This window comes from Hoplias malabaricus, chromosome X2 (assembly GCF_029633855.1).
Source record: "Hoplias malabaricus isolate fHopMal1 chromosome X2, fHopMal1.hap1, whole genome shotgun sequence".
Classification (NCBI taxonomy): domain Eukaryota; kingdom Metazoa; phylum Chordata; class Actinopteri; order Characiformes; family Erythrinidae; genus Hoplias; species Hoplias malabaricus.
Window position 1 is genome coordinate 36,683,597 of NC_089819.1, and position 24,716 is coordinate 36,708,312.

The 24,716-nt window shown below is 38.1% G+C and overlaps 1 protein-coding gene across 2 annotated transcripts in view; it reads left to right on the plus strand.

Annotated features, from left to right (window-relative positions):
• The window catches only part of LOC136676393 (adenylate cyclase type 9-like), a 68,889-nt gene extending 44,535 nt beyond the window's left edge, over nt 1–24,354 (plus strand). For both annotated transcript variants that reach the window (XM_066653374.1, XM_066653373.1), the window contains 9 exons: nt 6,549–6,703; nt 7,615–7,713; nt 8,619–8,869; nt 15,366–15,468; nt 15,653–15,858; nt 16,391–16,550; nt 18,380–18,531; nt 19,368–19,394; nt 20,281–24,354. In XM_066653374.1, coding sequence (XP_066509471.1) covers nt 6,549–6,703; nt 7,615–7,713; nt 8,619–8,869; nt 15,366–15,468; nt 15,653–15,858; nt 16,391–16,550; nt 18,380–18,531; nt 19,368–19,394; nt 20,281–21,556 — 2,429 coding nt within the window. In that variant the 3' untranslated portion in view covers nt 21,557–24,354. The remainder of the gene's footprint in view (nt 1–6,548; nt 6,704–7,614; nt 7,714–8,618; nt 8,870–15,365; nt 15,469–15,652; nt 15,859–16,390; nt 16,551–18,379; nt 18,532–19,367; nt 19,395–20,280) is intronic.
• Nucleotides 24,355–24,716: the final 362 nt, after the last annotated feature.

The window sequence follows — 24,716 nt, forward strand, 5'->3', positions numbered from 1 at the left end:
TTTTGTGCACTGCTTAATCCCACTTCAGCTCCGAAGCATGAGGTCAAAAGATCTCTAAAATAAACAGCCTGATAGAGTAGCATGATTTTTTTAAAGCTATTTTCAGAGCCAAAAATAAATAAAATAGTTTGAAGCATTAGAACCAAACATAACATTTTAACCATGAATAGTTTTGGTCATTTATATTTAAATTGATGTTTGTACCATCTTGCTATAAGATTTATATTTAAACTGAAAATGAGTTTGCTGCTATTTTATGTAAATTGTCATTGGTGCTGATCAATACAAAAACCAAAACCTCCAAAGATTAAATAATAAAATGTTGTGCATATTTATATGTTGGTATTGGGATAATTTTTATACAATGGACATTTTTACTTTTTTTTTAATACTTAACCTTAATACTTATTACAGTGGAGTCTCACAAACTAATGAAAAAATTATGATGATGCAAAATTGTACATTCTAGTGTGGACTGTTGTGGTATTAGGGTGTTAACATCATATTGAGCACCAGCAGATTGTAAGAACGCCATGTCAGTTGCACGGAAGGATGTTAGGAAGGGAGAGGGGAGGATCTGCTTCTGTTCTTTGGCTTATAAAGTAGCATGCAAAGAGAATGGGTGGAGAAGAGAGGGATGAAGGAAGGAAGAGTGGAGGAGGGTAAAGGGGAGGAGGAAGAAAAAACCCTCGGCTCATCCTCCGGCTCTTCACTGTGCCCTAATATGGAGGCATCAGCAACCACACGATGAGAAAGAAGGGTATGAGCACAAAGACTTAGACTGGGCAATGGAGAAAGTTAGAGCTGAGAAAAGGAAGGTGAAGGAAACAGAGGAACATGAAAAACAACCTAAAAATAAGTGTAGCAATGCAGCTAAAATGATGTAGCAACCATGTAATGGAAATTTAACATTGTACAAACTGGGTTGTGTCTAAATTATCACAAAATCATATCAGATTCATCACTGTAAATCATTTAGAATAATTTTGCTCCCTCTGACACTGTGTAACATATTGTTACAACTGAGTGGTCTAGTATGTGTTTTCTTTTACTTTTATGTATAATAGTGTTTTCCTTTTTGACCTGCTGGCTTTCTGTTTCTCTCAATAATTCTTATGTCCTCTCGCACTCTGTTTCTATATTTCAGTATTGCCTTCTCTCTCTTTCCTATCTCTCTCCCCCTTCTTCCACAGTGAGTTGGCAGGATGAATGGAAACACTGTGGTTAGCTGGGAGAAAAGAAGAGAGAGCGAGCAGAGAGATCAGGACAGTTTGTGTCAGCACATAAACACTTGCACAGAAAACATGTGTAATTTACACAGCATTTTTTAAAAAGATTTTCAAAAAAGCAATTCCTTGAAAAGATGCTAAATCTGTGCAAAATCTCTGATTGCATGTGAGAAGCTGTCCAGGTCAGGGGTCATGGGACAGGAAGTGGTGCATGCTGAGTGGTGTTGGGGATGCTGTTTTTATTTTGTATTTTGTTTTTTGTTTTTTTGTTTTTCCATCGACAAATCTATTATTTAAATTATGTTATATTATCTTATTTTATATAATATAGTCTGTGATCTGATTTTCTCCATGAATTTGAAACATCAGTCAGGTCAGACTTGATTCTTTTAGTGTGTGTGTGTGTGTGTGTGTGTGTGTGTGTGTGTGTGTGTGTGTGTGTGTGTATATACATATGTATGTATGTGTGTGTGTATGTATATATATATATATATATATATATATATATATATGTATATATTGTTTCAATTGTTCAAGGCAGTTTGCTTCCTTGTAATTATAATAATTGTTTTGGCAACTGAAACTTGCTTAGGTGTGCACTCGGAGGTGTGTAGCTCCGGTGACGCTTATGTATTGAAAGCGTATAGTGCAGAAATTAGCATTATGTAAGCTTTTAGCTCTGTTAACTTACAGAACTGAACATAATGTCAATGCTCTGTTACTTAATGTAAACACAAATAGCAGCAAAAGGAATAACTCTAGTCAACTCATAGACACACATGCAGGGTCTTCTGCTGAGGGGCATGGTTTGCTGGTCATATTTCCTGAGATATTCAGTTAAATTTGCAAATATTTGCCTCTGAAAAATATCTTATGTGCAATAGGATTAAAGGAAAATACCTTCACCACATAATCAATAAATCTATAAAGCACTTGATAACTCCATATAAGCCATAAAAATACATACCTAAACTACACTGGGCTATGCAAGGTATTTTTTGTGTATTTATTTATTTTGAAGGTCAAAATAAAAGCCACTATCTTGGGCTTGTAACAGTAAATAAATAAATTATATATATATTGTCAGGGTCCCCAGAGGACCGCCACAGAGCAAATTTTCATGGTGGTTCATTCTCAGTACTGCTGTGATATAAATATTCGTCAGCTAAATTTGGCAGAAGTATTCCTTTAAACATGAGAGGTTGACTCTGACTGTGCCCGTTTGATGATCTAAACATAGCTCAAGACTCTAGCTCTGGTTCTTATTTCTCTCTCAGGAAGTCATACAATAACACACACAGACTGGTGTGTGTGTGTGTGTATATATATATATATATTTTTTTGTGTGTTCTGCTGTGTGTTCTGTCCTTTGTCTTGCTTTCAAGCTGAAAAGACACAGCACAATTAGAGATAACACAGTGTGCCCATGCACAACTTGAAGAGTGGTGTAGCAGGCATAAAAGCAAGGGTGTTGTCTAGTTGCGGATCAGTGAATGAAGAGATGGAGGGTGGTGAGGAGAGGGATTTATTCCGGAGTGCGGCTTTGGGTGTGCATGAGGAATGTTGCAGTCAGGTGTTATGAAAGAGGGTATTAAATCTGCATGTATGTTTTAGTGCTACACAATATGGACAGAATACCACATTGCACATTTATAATTGTGTATTAATGAATTAGTTTGGCCTTCACATTTTATTTAGTTAGTGTGTGTCACTGTGCGCACACAGACGTGTTTGTCAGTGCATGTTCACAAACGTTATGTTGTCATATTGAGTGGAATAGAGAAATACCTGAAGCCATACCTTTTTTAAGTATTATATACATTTTGTGTGTGTGGTTTGACCTGAGCTGAACTCTCTGCTGAGGCATTCACAATTCACACTGTTAATAACAGTCAATAAAACCCACTAAAACAGATATATGCAGACTGCTGTTCTGTGTTGGCGTACACCCACATTTCTCTGTTTAGTTTGCAATACATATTTCCTTATCTCTTTTTCCACTGTATCCATTCCTATTACAGGTTATGGCTAGAACGATCCTACTGATGAAAATAATAATTAGCCAATATTAGGAAGAAAGTACTTCACAAGGGGTTGGGATACTTTGATCATTCACAACAATAGTGCTTTGCATTACTGATTTTGGTCTGTCCTACAATCTAGTGAGCTGCCTAACTCTGCGTTCACACTAGCAGGCGACAAAGCAAAAAGACTCCAGTTATTTCCTATGGAAGAAGGCAATTTGTAACTGCGTTTTAGCGGCAAGTGTCATGGCAAAGCGAGTGACAAATCAAGTAGAGATTTTCTCAACTTTATGCAAATTAGTTATGACACTTTGACGCGGCATTCTAAACAATTGGCTGCAAGAAATTATTTGAAACAATTGTAGACAGGTGTTTAAGTAGGCAGTATTAGAACAGTTGTCTGTCCTCATGAGGCACATCACTGAGATGCTCTAGTTAGAGAGGGATTATGTCATGACATGTTCCTGTCCACTGCATGCAACTTCCCTCAATTGCCAGAATCCCATAAGCATTTCAGTGCAATGGGTTCTACTTTTTCTGTATTTATCGCAGTTTAATTACTTTTTGATCTGGGAGAAGAGCAAAATAGTTGTGCTTGCATGAGGTTTTAGATGAGGTATCGATAAATTGGGACAGCCTACATATTGGAGGCACACACACTGACTTCAAATGTTTTCTATGTAGACAGAGTCTGTTTTGGGGCAGACCCTCTGTGTAGTAGGTCATGCTTAATCTTCATCCACAATATATGTGGAATTATCAGTAAAATTCAAATGGGATGTCTAAGAGTTAATAGAAAATTAACATTTCTGAGACACCAAAACTTGGTGCTCTGTGCTCTTGGTGTACATAGTGTTGGATTTTGTTTGCTTCTTTGAGGTTCTGGGGAAATCTTAGGCATCTGTGAGGATAGTGGAGTTCTGAGTAAAGACACTTTCTTTGGTGACACTTTCAAGGGTTGGTGCAGGGAGGTGATTTCCTCGATACCTCTCCTGTTAGGTGACTGGATGGTGTGTGTGTGTGTTGGACCAGTCTTGCACACACTCCGGGCCAACAGGAGAATGGAGGGCATGAATAGCTCTTTTGATCTGGTCCGCACTTTGGAGTACATTGTGTTTCGTCACTGTGTATCTAGATGTGTATGTGCTTTGGAAAATGTGTGAACAGCTTTGCTTGAAGTGTGTGTGTGAGATGTGGTGCTTGATGGCATTGCTCTTAAGAGGTGTTTATTAATGCACCTCTTCTCTCACTGCAAGGGGTGTGTGTGTGTGTGTGTGCGCCTGTGTGTTTGGAAGTCTTTCAAATGACTTGAAATGTTGAAAATGGTGATGTGGTTTTATGGTGGTCATAATTTTAATGGTAATGACTCATCATAGTGGTAATGCGGATGATGGTCATGGCAGTGTGATGCAGATTAAAGTAGGGTTGGTAATGGTAATGTGATGATAGCCATGTTAGTGTTATGATAGTGTGCTATGGTAGTGAGGATTATAATAATGATATGATAATGGTAATATCAATGTGATGATGCAGATAGTATGGATTTCTGTTCTTTTCATGGTCATATTAATTGTTGATGTGCTGATGGTAATTTTGTAAAGTGATGATGATATTAGTAATATATTGACTTCAGAAAAGTGATTATGATTCATTTAGCTAAAGTCGATTATACTGTTGTTAAATTATGAGGGTATAGAGTCAAAGACACAAGCACACACATACAAATGTACACATACACAAGTAGTCAACACAAGAAAATGGTTATCACCAACACAATCCAGTGATGTGGTTTTGACTCACCAGTGGTCATATAACTGATTGTGCAAATTCTGTGTCTGCCAATGAGCTAATTAGATTAGGCCCACAGAGAGCAAAACTAATCCAGAGAAAACACACTCCATAATGTTTACCTCTTCTCTATCTTTCTCATCAGCAATATGACCGGAGATGTTTTCTCAAACACTTCATAACACCAAGAACAATGGTCATGGTGTTTCTAAGAAAAATCATTTGGTCCCCAAAGAATGTCTAACCAAAATCAATTGCTTTTTTTTTTTCGTACATTACAAAATCAGTACGGAGAAATTTCAGTCAACATCCCCCACGGCTCAATTGGTGAAACAGGCATGAAGTAATGCTAATAATCCAGAGATTTCCAAACTTTGGTTTTGTAAGACGGATGACATGCTTAAAATAAGGGTTTGGAGAAAAAAAAAGTAATTCCTGGCTGTACCTTGTGTGCTCAATCAGCCAAGACAATTTGGATGAGTGACGTTTACATATTCAGCTTTTCACTAAAGCTACAAGGCATGTAACTGACAAGCAATGGATGCCTTAACTCCACCAAATAGCATCATGCAAACTGTCATGTCCTTCAGTTATTTAAAATAGCTTATAAATTAAATGACAAAAATCTGCTTAGTCATTTTTCCTCCTACAAATGTAAAATAAATAAGTTAAATTATAAAATAAAATAAGGGCAAGATCTGTGAGAATTTGTTGACATTTAGCACTAAGAGCAACAATTAGGTCTGGTACTGATGTTAGATTATGATGTTAGTTGTATCCTCCAGAGAGTTCCACCTGCTTCACAGTCCAATTTTAGCCTAATCATAACTTTATACATTTCTGGCCCCCACTTGGAATTGTGCTTAGTGACATTTGCTCCTTCATTTAATCTTTTTCTTTTTCTGAAGTACTGTGTGCATGGGGCTGAAATATAAAAAGCTGAATTGATTAATTATGAGGGGCATATGTAAATGGACAAATAATTTACTGAAAGGCATATCACAGTTGGCCTATTTAGTAGTGTAATTGCAGTAAGTTTCATCCTCTTAGCTGCTGTTTGAATAAGTAGATATAATCTGTGTTGTTAATCCTATGTACTTTAAAGCTGTGTACAATACAAACACTACAAATGAAACATGGTGTGTTGCCATACTTTCGCTATCCTGACCAGAAATCATTTGTATTATTCACGTCTTCATATTTTCATGGTTGATTTGATAATATGAGAGTAAACTTACAGACCACTGTAGTCAACCTTATGTAAACAGTCCTGTGTCTAAACTGAATTTCTCTGAGAGAACAGATAAGGCTTTTTTTAATACTGCTATTTTGTAGTTAAAATAATGCTTAAACTTAGTAGTGAAATATTTTCAGTCCCTGATTATATTTGTTGTACCCATTGAATGACTCATTTATGTATGAGTAAGTTGTGTCAGAGTTTTACTTTTGCATTTATTGTTGTATTAATATGTGTATGTTTTGTGTGTGTGTGTGTGTGTTTTTGCAGGGTTAAAGACATATCTGATATCTGGAAGGAAAGTAGGCTTGCAGTGTGGCTATTCTCAAAACAGTCTGGGTCGAGAATTTGGAGAAACATTGAATCCATCTCCACATGCACATGCTTCAGAACTTGCACACTCCAGCATGGCAGAGCATGTCAGGGTATGATTCATTCATACACAATATTTTCAAAAGATGGAAAATATCTGCTACTACATTTTTTTCTAGACTTTAATAGAATTTTTAGTAGCAACAACGTCTGCTCTTCTTGGAAGGCTTTAAAATAGATGTCAAATGAAAGTTGTGAGGATTTGATTGCATTCATCCCAAAGATATTGGACATTCTCTATTGGAGTTCTGTATTCTGTTTAATTCTTTGGGTTAGGGCTGGTGGTGGGGCTTTATATCCCTTTAGCTTACACTTGGCAGTGAACATGATGACTTTTGATTTATGTGTAGCTGCTCCCATTCAAACAGCAATGTAAAATCTAGAGATCATACAAGCTCTAGAGATGATCTAGAGGTCATACAAGCTCTCAACTAAACACTTGTTTCAGCAATGAGTGATGATAAAACTGTATATTGAAATTTTCCTTCTCCCACAAAGTAACATTTTTAGAGATAGGTGATTTTATTAAGGGGGCAGTATGGTGGTGCAGCAGGTCACAGTCACACAGCTCCAGGGACCTGGAGATTGTGGGTTCAAGTCACACTCCTGGTGACTGTCTGTGAGGAGTCAGGTGTGTCTGCATGGGTTTCCTTTGGGTGCTCCGGTTTCCTCCTATGGTCCAAAAACACACGTTGGTAGGTGGATTGGTGATTCAAAAGTGTCTGTAGGTGTGAGTGAGTGTGTGAGTCTGTGTCATCCTGCGAAGGACTGGCACCCCTCCAAGGTGTGTTTTCGCCTTGCACCCAGTGATTCTGGGTAGGCTCCGGACCCACCACAACATTGAACTGGATAAGCGGTTTTATGAAGTGTTTTATTAAATACATGCTCTCATGACTTTCTCTATTAATTATTTAATGCAGTTTATGCAGTGTAGTCTGTCTGTCCCTTTGTGTCATTTTTTTAGGCTTCGTGTAACATTGTGGTGGATCCTGGTGGGACTCAGATGGATGATGAGGCAACTCTGAACAGTTGCCAAGATGAACACAGGGCCAACAGCAGCAAAGTATTAACCACAGCCAGCTACATCAGCTATATATATATATATATATATATATATATATATATATATATATATATATATATATATATATATATATATATATATATTATTTATATTTTTTAATAATAGTTTGTAATTGTCTGGAAGGATATTTGCAGATTGCCTGTCTGACTTTTGTTTCAGTAACAGCTTCTACTCTTCTGGGAAATCTATACATTTGGTGTTGGAATGTTTGAGGATTTGATTGTATACAGTCACATAAAATTTGAGGTCAGGTACTGATGTTGGGCAATTTGCTCTGGATAACAAATACCTCTCCAGCTCATCCCAAGGGAATTAATTGAAGCTACATCACTATAGAGAACACAGATCCACTGCTTCACTGCCCAGCACTACAGCGCAATAGACAAAGCAATTTAACACTACAACACAGTAGTGTTAGACCTATCCCATGGATATGACCCAGGAGCAGTAGACTGTTATTAGTAAAGTGTAGTTGCTTGGATGGACAAACTATTCAGATTTCAGGTTTGTCTTATGCAACAATCTAAATGTATAATTTACCCTCTTGCTTCTAGTGTTTTTTTCAGTCTGAAATATTTTGTAACTATTTGCTTATATTTTGTAACTGTATGCTAGTGTCATGAGGCTAAGCAGTGGCAGCTTACTAAATCGGAAGTAAGTCTATATGTCTATGCAGTGGGATTATTGTGTTTTACCAAGCCTTCAAAAAAATAAATGCAACAAAAATCTGTTTAGTGTCAGATTATTGGTAGTTCAAACCTCCATCTACTACTTAGCCACATTAATCTTCACAAACTAATGCAAATTTATCTTCTTACTTATTGGTGGCCTTCTTATTGAAATATGTCTTAATTTATCCGCTCACTTATCCTTCTCCATGCCAGGTGCCAACTGGACAGAGCCCCAAAGCTGTGAATGGTCTGCTGAGCCCCCTATGTGAGGAGGGTGTTCGAGCCAGCCAGACTTCTCTTTGTGAGATTCTGCAGAAGGACAGGAGCCTGGGAGGAGGCAGTAATGCCCCAGTAACAGTGGGAGGAGGCTCTGGGATGGACCGGTCAGCCCTTATTCCTCTCCGGACCAAAGGGTTCCGGGAGAAGAGTGATGCACACTTTGTGGATGTGATCAAAGAGGACAGGTGAGAGGATAATGTTTGTGATGATATAAAATGTCTCAAATCACTAAAACCCTTATGCTGTGTTATCATACACACACTATGCGAGGCTGAAAGTGAAAATGTTATCAAAGACTGTGATCCCAAGTGAGTTGACATCTGACTTCACAGTGAAGACTTTCTGGAGAGAAACCCACAATGTGAGAAAACGATGACGTTGAGCTCATGTTGTTCCCAGCTGCTGTCAATAGGTGGATTGTAGATAATTATCATAACATTGTCACACTGCAAGGTTTTGGACCCAAATTTTCTGAGACTTCCAGAACTACATAACTACATCTGCCACCGTGGAGGACATTAAACATTTAAATGCCTCCTTCTTCTTCTTTTTTTTTTTTTTTTAAAAACTCATTTATAATTTCTGAATATTCATGAATTTATTATAATTTGTGAATTTATAGATTTTTTTTTCTGCACAAAGTTTTGATTAATCAATGCAAGTTTTGTTTGACATGTTTCCATTAATAATTTTAACATTACTCAATGTACTGCTGCTTAAATTGAATATGTGAAGTTTTCACTTAATTGGAACATATTATACCCCTTTTCTACAAATGAACCCTGTTACCTGGGTTCTTAATGAAATGTCTGTGATATGCATTGGTCACACAACACAGTGCAGATTCTACCCTAGTTTAAACACCCCTATTTGGTATGACAGGTTTCAGTGCCAATTTTTTAAAATATGAATATGAGTCACAGCTTACATTAAGATAAAATGCAAAACCAATGTCCTGACTCTGAGGTCATAAAATATCCATGGGCATTTCCTCAAAAATGGGTAGAGGTGTTACACTGATGACCTGGCTAAATCTGTCGCTGTGGTAATTCCTGGCATCTTAATCATTCCCATTCTCAGTTGGCTCGATCATTCTCATCTAGTCTCCTCCCTACCCAAAGTTTTCAGTCCCAGCTCGCTCCAGGTTCCAATAGTGCCGAGTAGGTACTAAATGGTGACATGTAAACCCTACAGAGTGCTGATTGGCCAGAGAGACATGTCTATCACCACAAGCTCGTTTAAATTCAGCACAAACTCGCAGCTTGTAAAAAAAAAAAAAAAAAGTTACAGCACCTTTAACATTTTTTTTTTTTATCAGGCTCACAACGGCACCTTGTGGCTTTCCTTCAAGGTGCACCTTGGGTTGATGATGAAAATTTCTAGTGAAAGATGTTCGTGAAACAATTAAAATTGAGCTGTGATAACTGGGGCCTGGAGCCGTGTTCAGTCCAAAAAACAACACACAAATACACCATGAGTAAAAAGCGCCTAACTATACCGCTGCCGTTGTGGTTTTCAAAGCTAGCAGTTCCTGTTAGAAGACGGGTTTACGACGTCACTGGCTCCATTTTGTGGGGGAACTGTGCCTGTGGAAAAGCGACAAGCTTTAAGCGTGCTGAGTCAAGTTGTGTAGAGCCAGGCCCATGTGAGTTAACTATGATTTATCCATTCCAAGTGATAAACAAAGAGCAGAAGCTCTGGTTCACTATCAGTCGATTCACTCGGTACAACACAAACTGTATGGGATATTACGCCCCTTTCATATTGCTATTCACGAGAAAGACCTGCATGATGCGTGCCCAGTTTGTTTGGGGATCGTTCATGCTAGGAGGGCCTTAGTGCAGCCTGAGGTGTGTGATTTCTATCACTGGCTCAGATGGAACGAAGTGTCGTCCATTGAGAAAATTCTCTGACAAGCAGCCTTGGATCGTAAGGATCCTGTTTTCCAAGCAAATTGAGCCTTCTCGCTTGGATGCTGAAGAGGCTGAATCAGTGGGTGAGCCGTGCATTAGTTGGGCTGAGCACATAGGGGAAGTGTGTGAAATGTGTTCGCCATCATCGGCTCTCCTAATGAAGCCCCAGCTCCCCGGTCCTGCAGCTGGACTCGAGCACGACGACCTCAGGTTGATAGCATGGTCGAGAGTGAAAGCTCGGGCAGATGCAAAAGCTGTGCTTTCTCATTTGAAGCAGCTGGGCTTCTCTGTCAATTTAAAGAAGAGTTGTCTAACCCCCAGTCAGAAAAGTTATTTTCTGGGTTTGGAATTTTGCTCGCTCTCCAGCCGAGCATGTCTCCAGCTTCTATCAGTTTCAAATGGAGAGTCAGCCCACTGGTGGTGATACAGATTTGGGATCAGTTTGGCCAATGTAGATCTCTTCGCATCCAGAGAAAACTCACATTGTTCTCTGTTTTTCTCTCTAACGGACCACAACGCACCCTGGGAGTGGATGCGCTGGCACACCCATGGCCCAACACTCTTCTCTAAGCGTTTCCTCCAGTAGTTCTTATCTTGCCCATACTGGAGAGGGTGTGCCAGGGGAACCTGTCCCTAATTCTGGTAGCCCCCTGATGGCCATTGAAACAATGCTATGCAGAGATAGTCTCCTTGCAGGAGACCCTTGGCCTCTCCCTCTTCACAAAAACCTTCTGTCTCAGGCAGGCGCAGACACTTACCTGTTGAAAGGACAATGGTAACAGTTCGTAGCTTACCACTCAATGTAGTTGCCCCTATTCAGAGCCATATAAATGGCACGCATTTGAGCTTTGGTGTCAGGAGAGGGAATTGGTTCCTTTCCAATGTTCCATTGTTAACATTTTAACTTTCCTTCAGGAGTTATTTGAACGAGGGCTTCCTTTTTAACAACAAAAAAAAAGTCTATCTGGCAGCTATATCAGCCTGTCATGAGGGCTTTGGTGGGTTGTCGCCAGGAGCGCACCCCTTAACCATATGTTTCATGAAGGGGTGAGGTGCCCAAAGCCTGTATCTAGGCCTGCTGTTCTTCCCTGGGACCTGACAATGGTACAGCAGCAGGAAAGACTACACATGCTCTGCCCCGTGTGGGCACTGCGTACATACATTAATTGCACTCAGGATATCTGTAGGTGTGTCTGTTTCTCGGGGTGTGAATTTAGGTCCCAAACAGCTTGTGTTGTACCGAGTGAATCGACTGATAAGGTTATGCATATAACTACTGTTCCCTGAAGAAGAGTAACGAGGTACAACACGGGCTGCCCCACTTCATTATTAGCTCGGTGAAGATCAGCATCTTGAGCTGAGGAGAGACACTAGTGTCCTGAGGATATAGGTGTGGGGCAGGCCCACCTTCCCTCGTCACTATGCGTCATCTGCCTTACAGGTGTCTTCAGCCAGATATGAAAGGGGCGTAATATCCCATGCATCTTGTGTTGTACCTCGTTCCTCTTCTTCAGGGAACAGTGGTTATATGCATAACCTTACGTTTTTAGCTATTATCGCGCAGTTCTTGTTTTTGTTGTATTTTAATATATTTAACTAGCACACACTATTTAACTGAACTCTGCACTTGTTCAGTTTGTAGCAGTCTATATCTCCTGCCCAGTGTGATGTAGAGACAAAATTATTTTTTCGTCATTGCAAGGTAGGTGAATTTGGAGCTAATCTGTCTAGGCCCCCATCCTATCAACAAACATATGGGACTTTTGGAAATCTGTATTATTTGTAAGTAAATAATTAAAAAAAACAAAAAAAAAACTTTGAACTTTGCACACACTCTTGCTGCAATACTTCAGCAAATACGAGTGGGCGGAGCTCTATGCACTCTTTAAACTATGAACAACTCAAACTTTGGTAAAGCTATTGGTGCAAATATGTAGATTATTAGTCTGTATTGTGCCAAATATGATCAAATTGCATGTATAGGGGGCATGAAAATTGGACAGTGACTGGTTGCGTAGTTTTTTTGTTTGTTTGTTTGTTTTTTTTATTGATTATTGAGCCACGTATGGATGGAGTAACACCAAATCAGAAATATATTTTCAGAAACACGTGGTAAAGGAGCTTGTACATTTTAATAACATATGACAAAAGCATTCTTGAGTTACAGTTCTGTTTGTCTGGTGTTTGGAAGGCAATCTGTTATTATCCAGAAATGAGTTTGCACTGTGTTTTGTGTGTTTTATACGAAGAAGGTGAATAACAACATTGTTATACATTGTTGTAACATTTATTTGTTTGTTTTAAAGAAATTGAGGCAGATTCATGTGTGTTTCTCCGTGGTGTGTGTGTTTTAAACAAATTACGGTGTAAGAATGGTGTTTTAAAAAAAGCCAAGCATTTTCACCTATGTAAGGTGGAATGGAGAAATCAAGTATAGGTAGATGTTTTAGTGACATGATGTACACTTTGTCATGTTGTTTTAAATAGATGAAGTGGGAAATAAGAAGTTTTACAAAACAAGATTTGTTTATATATCTTAGCGCTAGCTTTAGCTTCGCATAGCTGTGTACGGTGGAAATGAGTATTCAATAAGAAGCTGGCGGATAATGCAAATAAGACTCTTAAACAGACCCATTTAAGGTGGAACCTAACGCTTAAATACTAAAGTTAAGAATAAGAAGCAAGGATCTGCCTCCTAATATAACATTTATGGTTGGAGGTAAAAAAATAACACCAGCATTGTCTAGTCTCAATTTTTCAATGTGGTTTAGACAGTAAATGCAGGCAAAATGGTGGCGGCTCTTTCTATTTTTGCCTTTCACTTAAGTAAGTAAATATTTAGTGACATCACACATTATTGGTTTGTGTGATTTAAACGTATATACTGGAATAACAGTTGCTTCAAAATTTTAAACTACAGCACTAGCTTCTGCTCTTAAGGTGGAACAGAGAATTTAAGGAGCTGGCGAATAAGGCCAATAAGACTTGTAAACAAACATGTAAGATGGAATGAAATGTTTGACTATGACGATTGTGAATAAGAAGCAAAGTTCTTCCTTCTAAATGACATTCATGGTGGAAGGGAAAATCGATAAGCAACACAAGCCTTGTCTAGTCAAAATATTTAAGGTGGATTTGGACAGTAAAGGCTTGTAAATGCAGGGAAATGGCAGCTACCCATTCACTTTTTTGACTTGTTCTTGCATAGGTGGGTGTTTTAGTGAAATGATGAACACATTTCTGTGTAAATATGTTGATTATGGCACATTCTTCATAGCTATTATGGTCGAAAGTTCTTACACTCTTGTTTGTTCGTTAAATTTTCCTCAAACTGGCAACCTGGATGATCTTGACATCTGGGCAGGAGGCAGACGGCCCTCTCCACTGTTTTGAAACTGTATTATAGTTCAGATTTTAAATGCTTGGTGTCAGTATTACAGATTGCTCCTTTAATCTCACCATTGCATTAAACACTTTTGAGGCATAATCTCCCATGATCCCTCCCTCTCCTTTTTTTTTTTTTTTTTAAATGAACACACTGTCTGAGAGGCCCACAGACACCCGTCCTCCTCTCTTCCTCCTTGACAATGAGTGATGATATGGCCCAGAGAAAACACTCAGACATGCTGCATATACACCAGTCAACAGCATTATGACCACATCCTTGATTCTACACTCTGTCCAGTCTCTCAGCTCCACTGTCCACAGCAGTGCTTTGTAGTTTTACAGTTACAAACTCTGGAGTGTGTAATTGTATTATACACACACTACCCAACAGCATTGCAATAGCATGTAAGGCCTCATACTTGAAAATGTGAGCAAACATTTATTCTTCATTTACAGACAGGAGACCACCTCTTTGCTCTGCATACTTTAATTGCGCCCTTTCACTTAGTTCTTTAATGGTCAGGACCTCACACAGCAGGTTTGATTTAGGTGTTGTAGTTTTAACCCCCTCAGCATTACTGCTGGATTGAGAATACCCTCCAAACACATCCAACCTGTGACCATGGATGAAGAACTAGAGGACGATCAACACAAATTGTGATGCAACAGATGAGCTACTGTCTCTGACTATTTCTATAAGGTAGATCAACATGGTGGGTGTGTCTGACAATGTGGACAAAGGTTTAAAATGTCTCCAGCAGCACTACTGTGTCTGATTCACTCAGAAGAGCTCAACACACACTGATATATCCCCACTGTCAGTGTCACTACAGTGCTGAGAATGATCCCTCACCCAAATCATATCTGCTCTGTGGAGGTCCTGAATATTTGGGTGATTAAACTAGGGTGAAACACCAGACTGAGTCCTGTGCTCTATGCTGTATCTGTAACCCAACACCCACCTGCACCTTTCTGCAAACCAGTAATTCCCCCACTTATTAACTACCTCTCCCTCTCACACTCACATCTCCACAGAGACACCAGAACAACAAGAACCACTTTTAAAACACTACAACAACTACACCAAATATACCCATATTGGGTTATTATTGAGGGATGAGTTCACACTCAGATATATGTGGGTTAAATCTCACCAGAGCATTCAAAGCACACAGTCTGTTATGCTCTCATCAATCCATCATCCCTCCCTCCCTCTCCCATTCCTGCACATTTTTTTTTTTACCTTTCCTTCCATTGAACGTTAAGAAGGTTTATTCTTAAACTTCTGTGAAGTTACTATTTAGGGAGATGCATGTTTTTGATTGGACGGCAACAATATGTAAACATTCTGCTTTCTTTTTCTGTCTTTCTCCTGTCATAGCTTGATGAAGGATTATTTCTTCAAACCACCAATCAACAAGCTAAGTCTGAACTTCCTGGAGCAATCTCTGGAGTCTGCCTACCGCAGCAGCTACCAGCAAGAGGTATACACTCAAATTCATTACTTTAATTCTCTCTCACTCACCATAGTTAAGAAAAGAAGGTATTACAGTTCTTTACAGACAATCATGCACAGACCTCTACTGGTTATTGCTGGTATTGCAGTTATTGTAAGACAAGATCAACTCTTTTATTTCCTTCCCACATCTCTCATATTCTCTCTCTCAGGTTGTGAACCATGCCCCTGTGCAGACATTTGCAAGTCCAGTCTTGAGTTCTCTGCTGGACGTCCTGCTGTCGTGTGCCGTGTTCCTTGCCCTCACCTTTGCCTGCTTCCTATACCTGTTTACCATGAATACACCCCCAGCGATCACCTTTGGCCTCGCCACCACTGCTGCTCTGCTGGAGATTGTCTCACTTGTTTTGTCCATCCGGTGAGTGAACAACTCTTTCATCTCATTTCCTCAAACTAGCCCTGAAAGATGTGTTTTCATTTTAAAACAGTTCAATTGTTATAGCATTAACAGGAGTTAAAAAATTAATCTGAGTGTATTTTGTTTTCCTCATGTGGAGACATGAGCATAGTGAAAACAGTGAATATAGTTTTCATCTTGAATGAAGATGTTTTTTTTCTCTCCCTTAATTAACCCCATTTCTATTTTTATGTATGTTAAATTCATTAATAAAAACATTCAATATTCTAATAGTAAATAAATTGTTCAAATATCTTAAGTGAATGAGTAGCAAAATGTATAATAGGTTTTCTTGTTTTTGAAATGGTTGCTTTGATAACCTGAAACTCTGTTACTATATTTAATGTATTTAGTTCTTTATTGTCTGGGCTACCAACATAAAATTATTACCGCCCTAACTGTCATAATTGAGTCTTAGTTTGTGCTGCTTGTTGATTAAACCTGATTAAGGCTTTATATATTAGAAGTTGTAATAAGAGTTCTGATCCCACAGTATGACTTTCTATCTGGATAAAGTGATGGGCTGCACAAAGTCTCTGCTGAAGATGGTGTCCGGCTGGGTTCCTCGTCATGTGATTGGCGCTGTGCTCGTTTCACTTCCTGCCATCGCCGTCTTTTCCCATCTGGCCTACAGCCTCCAACAGCCCATTCAGGTTTGAGAGAGAGAGAAACAGAGCTAAATACAGAGAAAACTGAAAGGAGAGCAACAGGAAAAGGTCTAATGATACAGCCAGATAAACACTGTCTGCACTATATGGTAAAACAAGTGTGCCGAAAGTCCTTCTTAAATCACGGGTATTTATCGAACCTTTTGTCCCTGTTTGCTGCTGTAACAAGTTCACCTGCTAAATGTTTAGATGCTGTTGATGGATATCATGACGTTCCAACCCATTAACAATAGTCAGGTCTGGTACTGATGGTTAGTGAAGTGTAATTCAAAATTGTGCACCCTGACCCTGTGACTCTGATAATAATAAAACCATTGCAGAGAATGAATGATTGAATGAATGAACAAACAAATGAATGGGTAAACATTCAGCTTTAATATGTTCAGCACAATTATTTCTTAAGAAATTTTTGGCACAGTTAAAAAAGTTAAAGAAACACTAGGTAAGATTTGTGATCCTAGGTCTCCCCTAATATATTACATTTTTACAGCACTGTACTGAAATCTTTGGGGAAAGGGGGTGGATTCCTACCCTCCTCAAAAATGTACTTAGTGCATTTTCTGCAGTGCGGAGCCCAGAGTAGCAATGACAAGATCAGAAGCCACTGTTCAATTTGTATGCAAAAAAACACACTTTAAGTCTGTGCCTAAGACAAAAGGAGCCTTCCATGCTTTTATCAGCGTTAGGTGCAAAAGTCAACATCTGTCACGGTATTAAGGCTGGCTTGCATGTGTGAGATGGTACCTGTGATGTAGAGGCATATGCTGTCATCAAGATAACATCTTTTCCTGTCCATGGTTATTTTAGCAAGAATATGTCAGGTCTCATTCTTTACCTGCTACAACAGCCTGGCTTTGTAGGCAGAGTGCAAGTGCTTGACTGTCCTGCTTGCAGATCTCATGTGTGTCCTGTCCCACATCATAAATCTAATTAAAACATGCCAGTATTCCAGCTTTTTCGAGTGTTCAGCAGGCAAGTTTTTTACTGAAAATATTAGAAATATTTTATTTCTATTTCTGTCATTTCAATAAAGGTTCAAGAGCATTAATAAAATTACAGATACTTGTTTTAACTGCATTTTAAAATAAAATTTTTTCAAGTTAAAAAACTTTTCCAGAAAGTGTTTCTAAACACCTCAAATATATATAAATGTAACAAAATTATTTTCTTATACCTTATACTTTGACAGTTCTGGTAGAAGTAACATCTTAATATTTTTTCAAATGTCAGTTTTAAACTACCAACATTTAATGTAAGCCAGCTCAAAGTGTGGCTTCCTTTACTGCATGATTGGAGTCATTTAAGCATTTAAGGCTTAGATGTTATTTAAACCTGCACTGAATGACAATATCAAAATATATTGAGATGAACTGAAGAGTTTTTAATTATATTTATTCAGGCCTTATAGACATGGATATGTCCCAAGGAATGCAGTGATGCTGTCTAACCAATGAATACAGATACTTTTAAGATGCCTCTATGATGGACACATTGGTTTAGCGGCACACACACAGCACTTCTGTATTGGGTTTTGGTGCAGCTTTTATTTTTTTTATTTAATACATTTATGAGTTGGAATACTAGAACTATTTGTCCTCACTAATGCTGGTGAGACAGAATTCCATCAAGTCTAAAGCTTTTCTAGAAAAGAAGAAACCTATAGCAACAAATGGGGAGACAAGCTCCCTTCATTTCAGAAGAACTACTGGATGAGTTTGGCATATATGCAGCTAGATTTGCATTTTAATAAAGTGTAAATATTTCTGTGATTTTGTTTATTCTGAGTAAATTGGTTTTCCTCTCTGTTTCTATAGGTGACAATGTTCCTTTGCAGTGCCATCATCATTGCCATCATTCAGTACTGCAATTTCTGCCAGCTGAGTTTCTGGATGCGCTCTGTTCTGGCCACTGTCACTGGAGTGTCTCTGATCACTGTGCTGTTCTTCAGCATCCCCATGAGAAAGAGGTCAGACAACACCACCTTTTATCACATACTTTACAGATTCCAATTCATTTATTTATGCACTATGTAAAAATAATCCTTCCTCACCTGAAAATAAAGAATTTTGCTTGATTGTGAAACATGTGTTTTTGAATGTGAGACACAACTGATTTTTATATATAGTACCATGGAAAATTTTGAACTCCCTAATAGTTCGTTTTTAGTATTTGTTTCATTTTCTAAGTGAAATTAAAGAAAGAAAAAATCACGTATTCAGTGCTGGTTTTTGTAGGCTGCCTGAATCAAAAATGTTTTTGTCTTACAGATTCCTAGTTAAAACCCTCTTTATGAAGAAGTTGGGATTTCTTTGTAAAACTCTTTTGAAAATGTATTTAACTGGCAGATTACAAATAAAGCATTGCCAGAATATTCACTAAACAACTCGATTGTATGGTTTTTTTTTAAATAAAAACACATTTTGAATATTATGCCTGAAGCACAGAAAGTTTACAGACACTGAGTTACTGAGACAAGCGTATGCAAATAGTACTAGAGTTTCGCAAAATGGGGAAATACAAACAAAATATCTAACAATGCAACATTTTAGGTTTTATGTTTGTTTGTATTTTTACAGCATGTTAAATTCCACAAACAAGGAATAATTGTGTATTAAAATATGAGCGTGATTTTTCTATAGAGAATGTGACCATTAAAATTGTACTATTTTTGACCGGCTTTAGGCCTGAGTTTAATGTTGATTGCGAATAGATTTAGCTATCCTTTTCTTTGCTTCATGTAAACAGTCAGAGAAACATGATCTTCCTGAGTGTTGTTACTGACAGCTACTTTTTGTTTTCCAGCACCAATGACAGCTTTCCAGTGTCAGGGTAAGTGTGAGTTTTTATGGCTGCCTAGGAGACAGTCACTAGCACACACTGATTTTGAAGCTGCCATTTGAAGGCTGGCTGAGGCATGGCCTCCATTATGTGTGCGTTATAGAGGCTGATCTGCCTCACTCATCATAATGGTGCAAAATGCAGTGGATGGCCATGACTCACAGATGAAGCTCTTTTCATCCTGGAGCCCTCTGTCTGAATCATGTGCTCCTAAAAGAGCAGTCCAAGAGAAAATGCAAATGCTGTTGAAAATGAATGGATGCTAATAGCCCCCAGATGTCATTGTGCAAACGTCACAGTGCTATCCTGCTTTAATATTTTGATTATTATTAACGAATGTAATTTTAGCTGTGCGTTTCAAAATCATGACCAAAGCAGATGACTTACTGTTAAGAGAAAGTAGAATTGGGTGATAAACTTAATATCATTATATGCTTAACACCAATAGATGGCCAAGATGTTATAAAACCACCAGGCATGGATATGCTATTTTGTAGCATTGTGATAAATTGATGTAGAATTTGTGATCCAACACTAACAATCAAGTGCCTCACAAATTATTTTGGGACTGAATGCCTTTGGATCCTCCAATGTCTAGTTTAAATCTTTCCCAGAAAGGTACAAGCTGTTACTGCAGTAAATGGGGGACAGATAAACTCTTAATCCATTTCTCAAATGAAAATTATTAACAAATGTCTTCAAATGTAAGGGTCAACAAGTGGACATTAGCTCTTATTTTTATTGTAAGTCACTGTAATATAACATATTTACTAGAATATTTTTTGCAATGATAAGCTCTCCTTAAAGTGTAGTTGCGTTCTGTGATTCTGTTTGTTCTCTGTGTGCATTTTTTTTTTTCTTTCCTCCATCGTTTCAGGAACCTGAACAATATAACTGCTGATGAGGAATGGGCAGGCAAAATGGATTCCAGCACAACTTATACAGCACTGGATCTACTAATTAGGGAGACACCACTTTCCTTCTTCTTGCTCCTCCTACTGGTGTGGTTCCTGAACCGGGAGTTTGAGGTGAGCTACCGTCTGCATTACCACGGCAACGTGGAGGCTGACAAGCATCGCATCAAGATCCAGAACATGAGAGACCAGGCAGACTGGCTGTTGGGAAATATCATCCCAATCCATGTGGCTGAGCAGCTAAAAGTCACACAGAGCTACTCCAAGAACCACGACAATGTGGGTGTGATCTTCGCAAGCATTGTGAACTTCAGCGAGTTCTACGAAGAGAGCTATGAAGGTGGGAAGGAGTGCTACCGTGTGTTGAATGAGCTGATTGGAGACTTTGATGAGCTGCTGCGCAAGCCTGCCTTCTCCAATGTGGAGAAGATAAAGACCATCGGAGCTACCTACATGGCAGCATCTGGTCTGAATGGGCGGCAGTGCCGTGAGCAAACACACCCCCACGCCCATTTGTGTGCCCTCTTTGAGTTTGCCCTAGAGATGATGCGTGTCGTGGAAGACTTCAACAAGAACATGCTTGGCTTCCAGTTTAAGCTGAGGATCGGCTTCAACCATGGCCCACTGACTGCCGGGGTCATTGGCACCACCAAGCTGCTATATGACATTTGGGGTGATACGGTGAATATCGCTAGTCGCATGGACAGCACTGGAGTAGAGTGTCGTGTCCAGGTCAGCGAGGAGAGCCACTGTGCCCTTAGAGCGATGAACTACACCTTTGATTACCGTGGCACCGTTAATGTTAAGGGAAAAGGCCAGATGAGGACCTACTTGTACCCCAAGCTTAATGAGAGCAAGCACCAGCCACTCGAGCCTGAGGGGAGAATCAACAAACCCAGTGTAGCACTCAACATGACCCCTAACACTAAATCTGTAGCTGAATACCTTCAGTCCTCTTCTTCCACTAGTGCTTGTCGAAGCAACTGTGAGGTGCCACAGGGACCCAGCACGGGCCTTTCAAAGTTGTCTGAAGACCCTTTTAGAGACCCTGCACTGACAGGCAAACCAGAGGAGAGTTCTCTTGCTCCTCAAGCATCTACTTTCACCGGCACACAGCCACCTATAATAGCACAGTTAAGCGCTCCACTGGCCAGACCAGAGACACCTTTACGAGGGGAGGAAGAAGAGGAGGAAGAGTCAAATGAGTATTCAAGACTCCGAGTGGGAGAGAGGCTTTGAACCTCTTCTGCAGCTGCTGATCTTTACTGTCTGTCTGCCTTTCTCTTTTTTGTTCTTTCTTTCTCCCTCTTTCTGGTGCAAGAGGGTATACATTTCTTGAGGTTCACCTCCTGCCTTATAAATGACATATTAGTTGTAGGAGCCTCCTGATTAAAGAACGATGACAGTGAAAAAAGAAATGTATTAAGGTTGTTTAGTGGAATGCTGTGTGGATCACCGTCTGGCACAAATGCAGGAAAAGGAAGTGGGAAGTTATTCATTTTTGGATTGTCTTGTTGTTTTATGTTCATTTTCTTCTGTGTGTGTGTGTTTTGTTAATTTGTGTTTTTTTTCCTTTTAACACTTTAGGGACACTGTTAGAATTAAAAAAAAATATTAGGTTTTAAAAATGAAGTCAGTATTTCAACAATAAAGTAGTAATATTTTGAGAATTAAGTTTGTATAAAGTATGAATTTGAGTTACAAAAAAAGTGACAGGATTTAAATAAAGATACTCATAAACACACTTGAAATATAGACATTTATCATGTATTAAAATGTAATTATCTGAAAATTATGACTAAATTCTCAAAATATTATACTTTTATTCTGCAAATCTAACTTTTTTTTTTTTTTACTTTGTCCCTAAAATGTCCTAAGAGTTTAATAAGTGCCTTCAGGATAAAAGAGTGAACAAATTTAATCCATGAAAAAATGAACAAACAGGAGATATTGGAACAACATTAGCATGCTGGGTTTTTTTTATTACAAATTTTGACAGTAGAAAGCTCTGTGGTTCTCTTTTTTTCTAATGGACTTTTTTGTTAATATAATACTATTGTTTTGCTGTACTTATTTCTTAATATTGAAAATTATTATTGTCCAATTTGGGATGCAACCTTGTGGATGAAATGGGCCAGTCACAAACAGAAGTATAGATCATTGACTAGGGAAATATTACATTTACTATTGGATCACAGTCCTTGGGTGATCACTCCTTTTTACATCAGAAAATATAATGAATCAAATCAGATTTTATTTTGCTCTATTTTTCTTGAATGACATAATCAGATTTTCTCAGCGAAGCACTAAGCACAGGAATCTGCCTGCAGTTTGATACAAAGTATTGTTGCTATTAAAACCGTAGCTACAGAAAGAGAGAGGGATGGAGGGAGTGGACTTTAACTACTGTTTTGTGGAAGGCCCATTAAGCTATATGAGTTGTCTGCAGAAGCAAATTTTTTCGCTTTGTGACAAAAAAAGGGAGGTAAATCTGCACAATGGACAGTTAGCAAAGCAAACAATGTAATTCCTCCTCCTAACACCTGCAGATGGGAACTCCAGCAAATGAAATCATTTTAAATTTATATTAAAACATTAAAAAAACACCTAATTTTTAATTAGAAGCTTCAATTTATGAGTTTCTTTACACATGTCACTTAAACATCCATTTGTTGGCATATTCTTTCTTGTGAATAAGTTATTAATATGGAGTTCCAGGTGTATAGGAAGGCTTCACTTGATTAGTCTCATGCTACTGAAGATTTCAGTGGAGATCATATAAGCTTTTTTGGAAATGTAGTTTACATGAGATTAGAAATATTAGGCTCTTTGTTAGAGTTCCTCATTGAAGTTGCCAGCCTTACATCTCATAATGACATACAGCAATACAGTGGGACCCCTGATTAATAAACATTTCTGTTGCCAGCCTGCAGCTCCAAAAGCACAATGTTTCGTTTAAGAGAATATAGTAAAGGAATCGTAAGGGATCATACTTTTTTTCCCGACAGAAATACATTTACAATTATCCCAGTTTCCAACAATCCCAGTTCTTACTGTGAACACCTTGTGTATTTGTTCGAAATAAGATATTTCTTTCTACAGATTATTTTTTTTAAGTAAGGTGGTCTTTGAAACATCTTGTCTAGTAAATTCTTCGGTTGTTCTGATTCTCTTGCATTAGCCACACTTGATTGTTTTCTCGGATTGTGCCGGTAACATTCATTGGTCTACTATTTCCAACTTTCGTGATTTCTCCTCACATAATTGTGGCCTTGGTTGGGAATGTTCTGCTGTATTAGTGAATTTTTGAATGGTGCCACTTTAAAATGGGTTGGTATCTTTGGTGCAGTCAACCTTTATGAAACCGAAATATATTGTGTTGGTAGTATATTCCAGATAATGAAGAGAATATGTTGGAATATATTTTCAATATGTTTCAGGTTTTGTATGTGTAGACTTTCAGTAGAAATTTTGTTCTCTAGTGCCTTTTATTTCATATTTTAGTGGTTGTTTTATTTTTATTGTATGAGCCTTTTGTGAAAATCTGAATCTCTTATAGAACTGTCTCTCACTGTGGAAAGAATGGAGGGGAGTATCCAGTGCTGACCCCTACATGTGTCTCTGCCTCCACTCCCCCCATACTTGCTCTTTCTAGTTTATCAATAGGAACACTATGGAATAATCTGTTGTATGTGTAATGGAGTGCATTAACTTTCAGATTTACCACAGGGGGAGTCCTCAGTTAGTGCTCACTTCAGGTTTAAATTTCCTTATATGTTGTAAACAGTTGAGGCAGTGCTGGCTTCTGACAACAGACATTTTCAAATCTTTAGTTCCAGTTAAATGAAGCTGAGACTTCTTGAGACCCTTCAATTTTTCTTTTTGGTGACAGAATTAGCACTCTGAAAAATTGTAGTGCCTTCTTTTGCCACTCGTTCCTCATCTAAGACTAACAGAAAGTCGCCTGTAGCCTATGTTAATGTCAGAAATATTACGGTATTTTTTAAATACCTGTGCTTTTGTTCATTTAAATCTAGACACTGTTAAAAAAAAAAAAATAATAAAAAAAAAAAATATATATATATATATATATATATATATATAATATTTATTAACGGTGTCTAGATTTAAATGAACAAAAGCACAGGTATTTAAAAAATACCTTAATATATATATATATATATATATATATATATATATAATTTTTTTTTTTTTTTTTTTTTTTAAGATATTCAACACTGTGTATCTTAATGTTGGGATGGATAAGGGATTATTTTGCTATTGATTTATTTTATGGTGCACTGCTTTTTCAACTACGCCACACTTAAGTCTTGAGTATAGACATTATTGTTATTATAATAATAATTATTATTATGCCTTTGGCTAAAAAAGAAAAAAA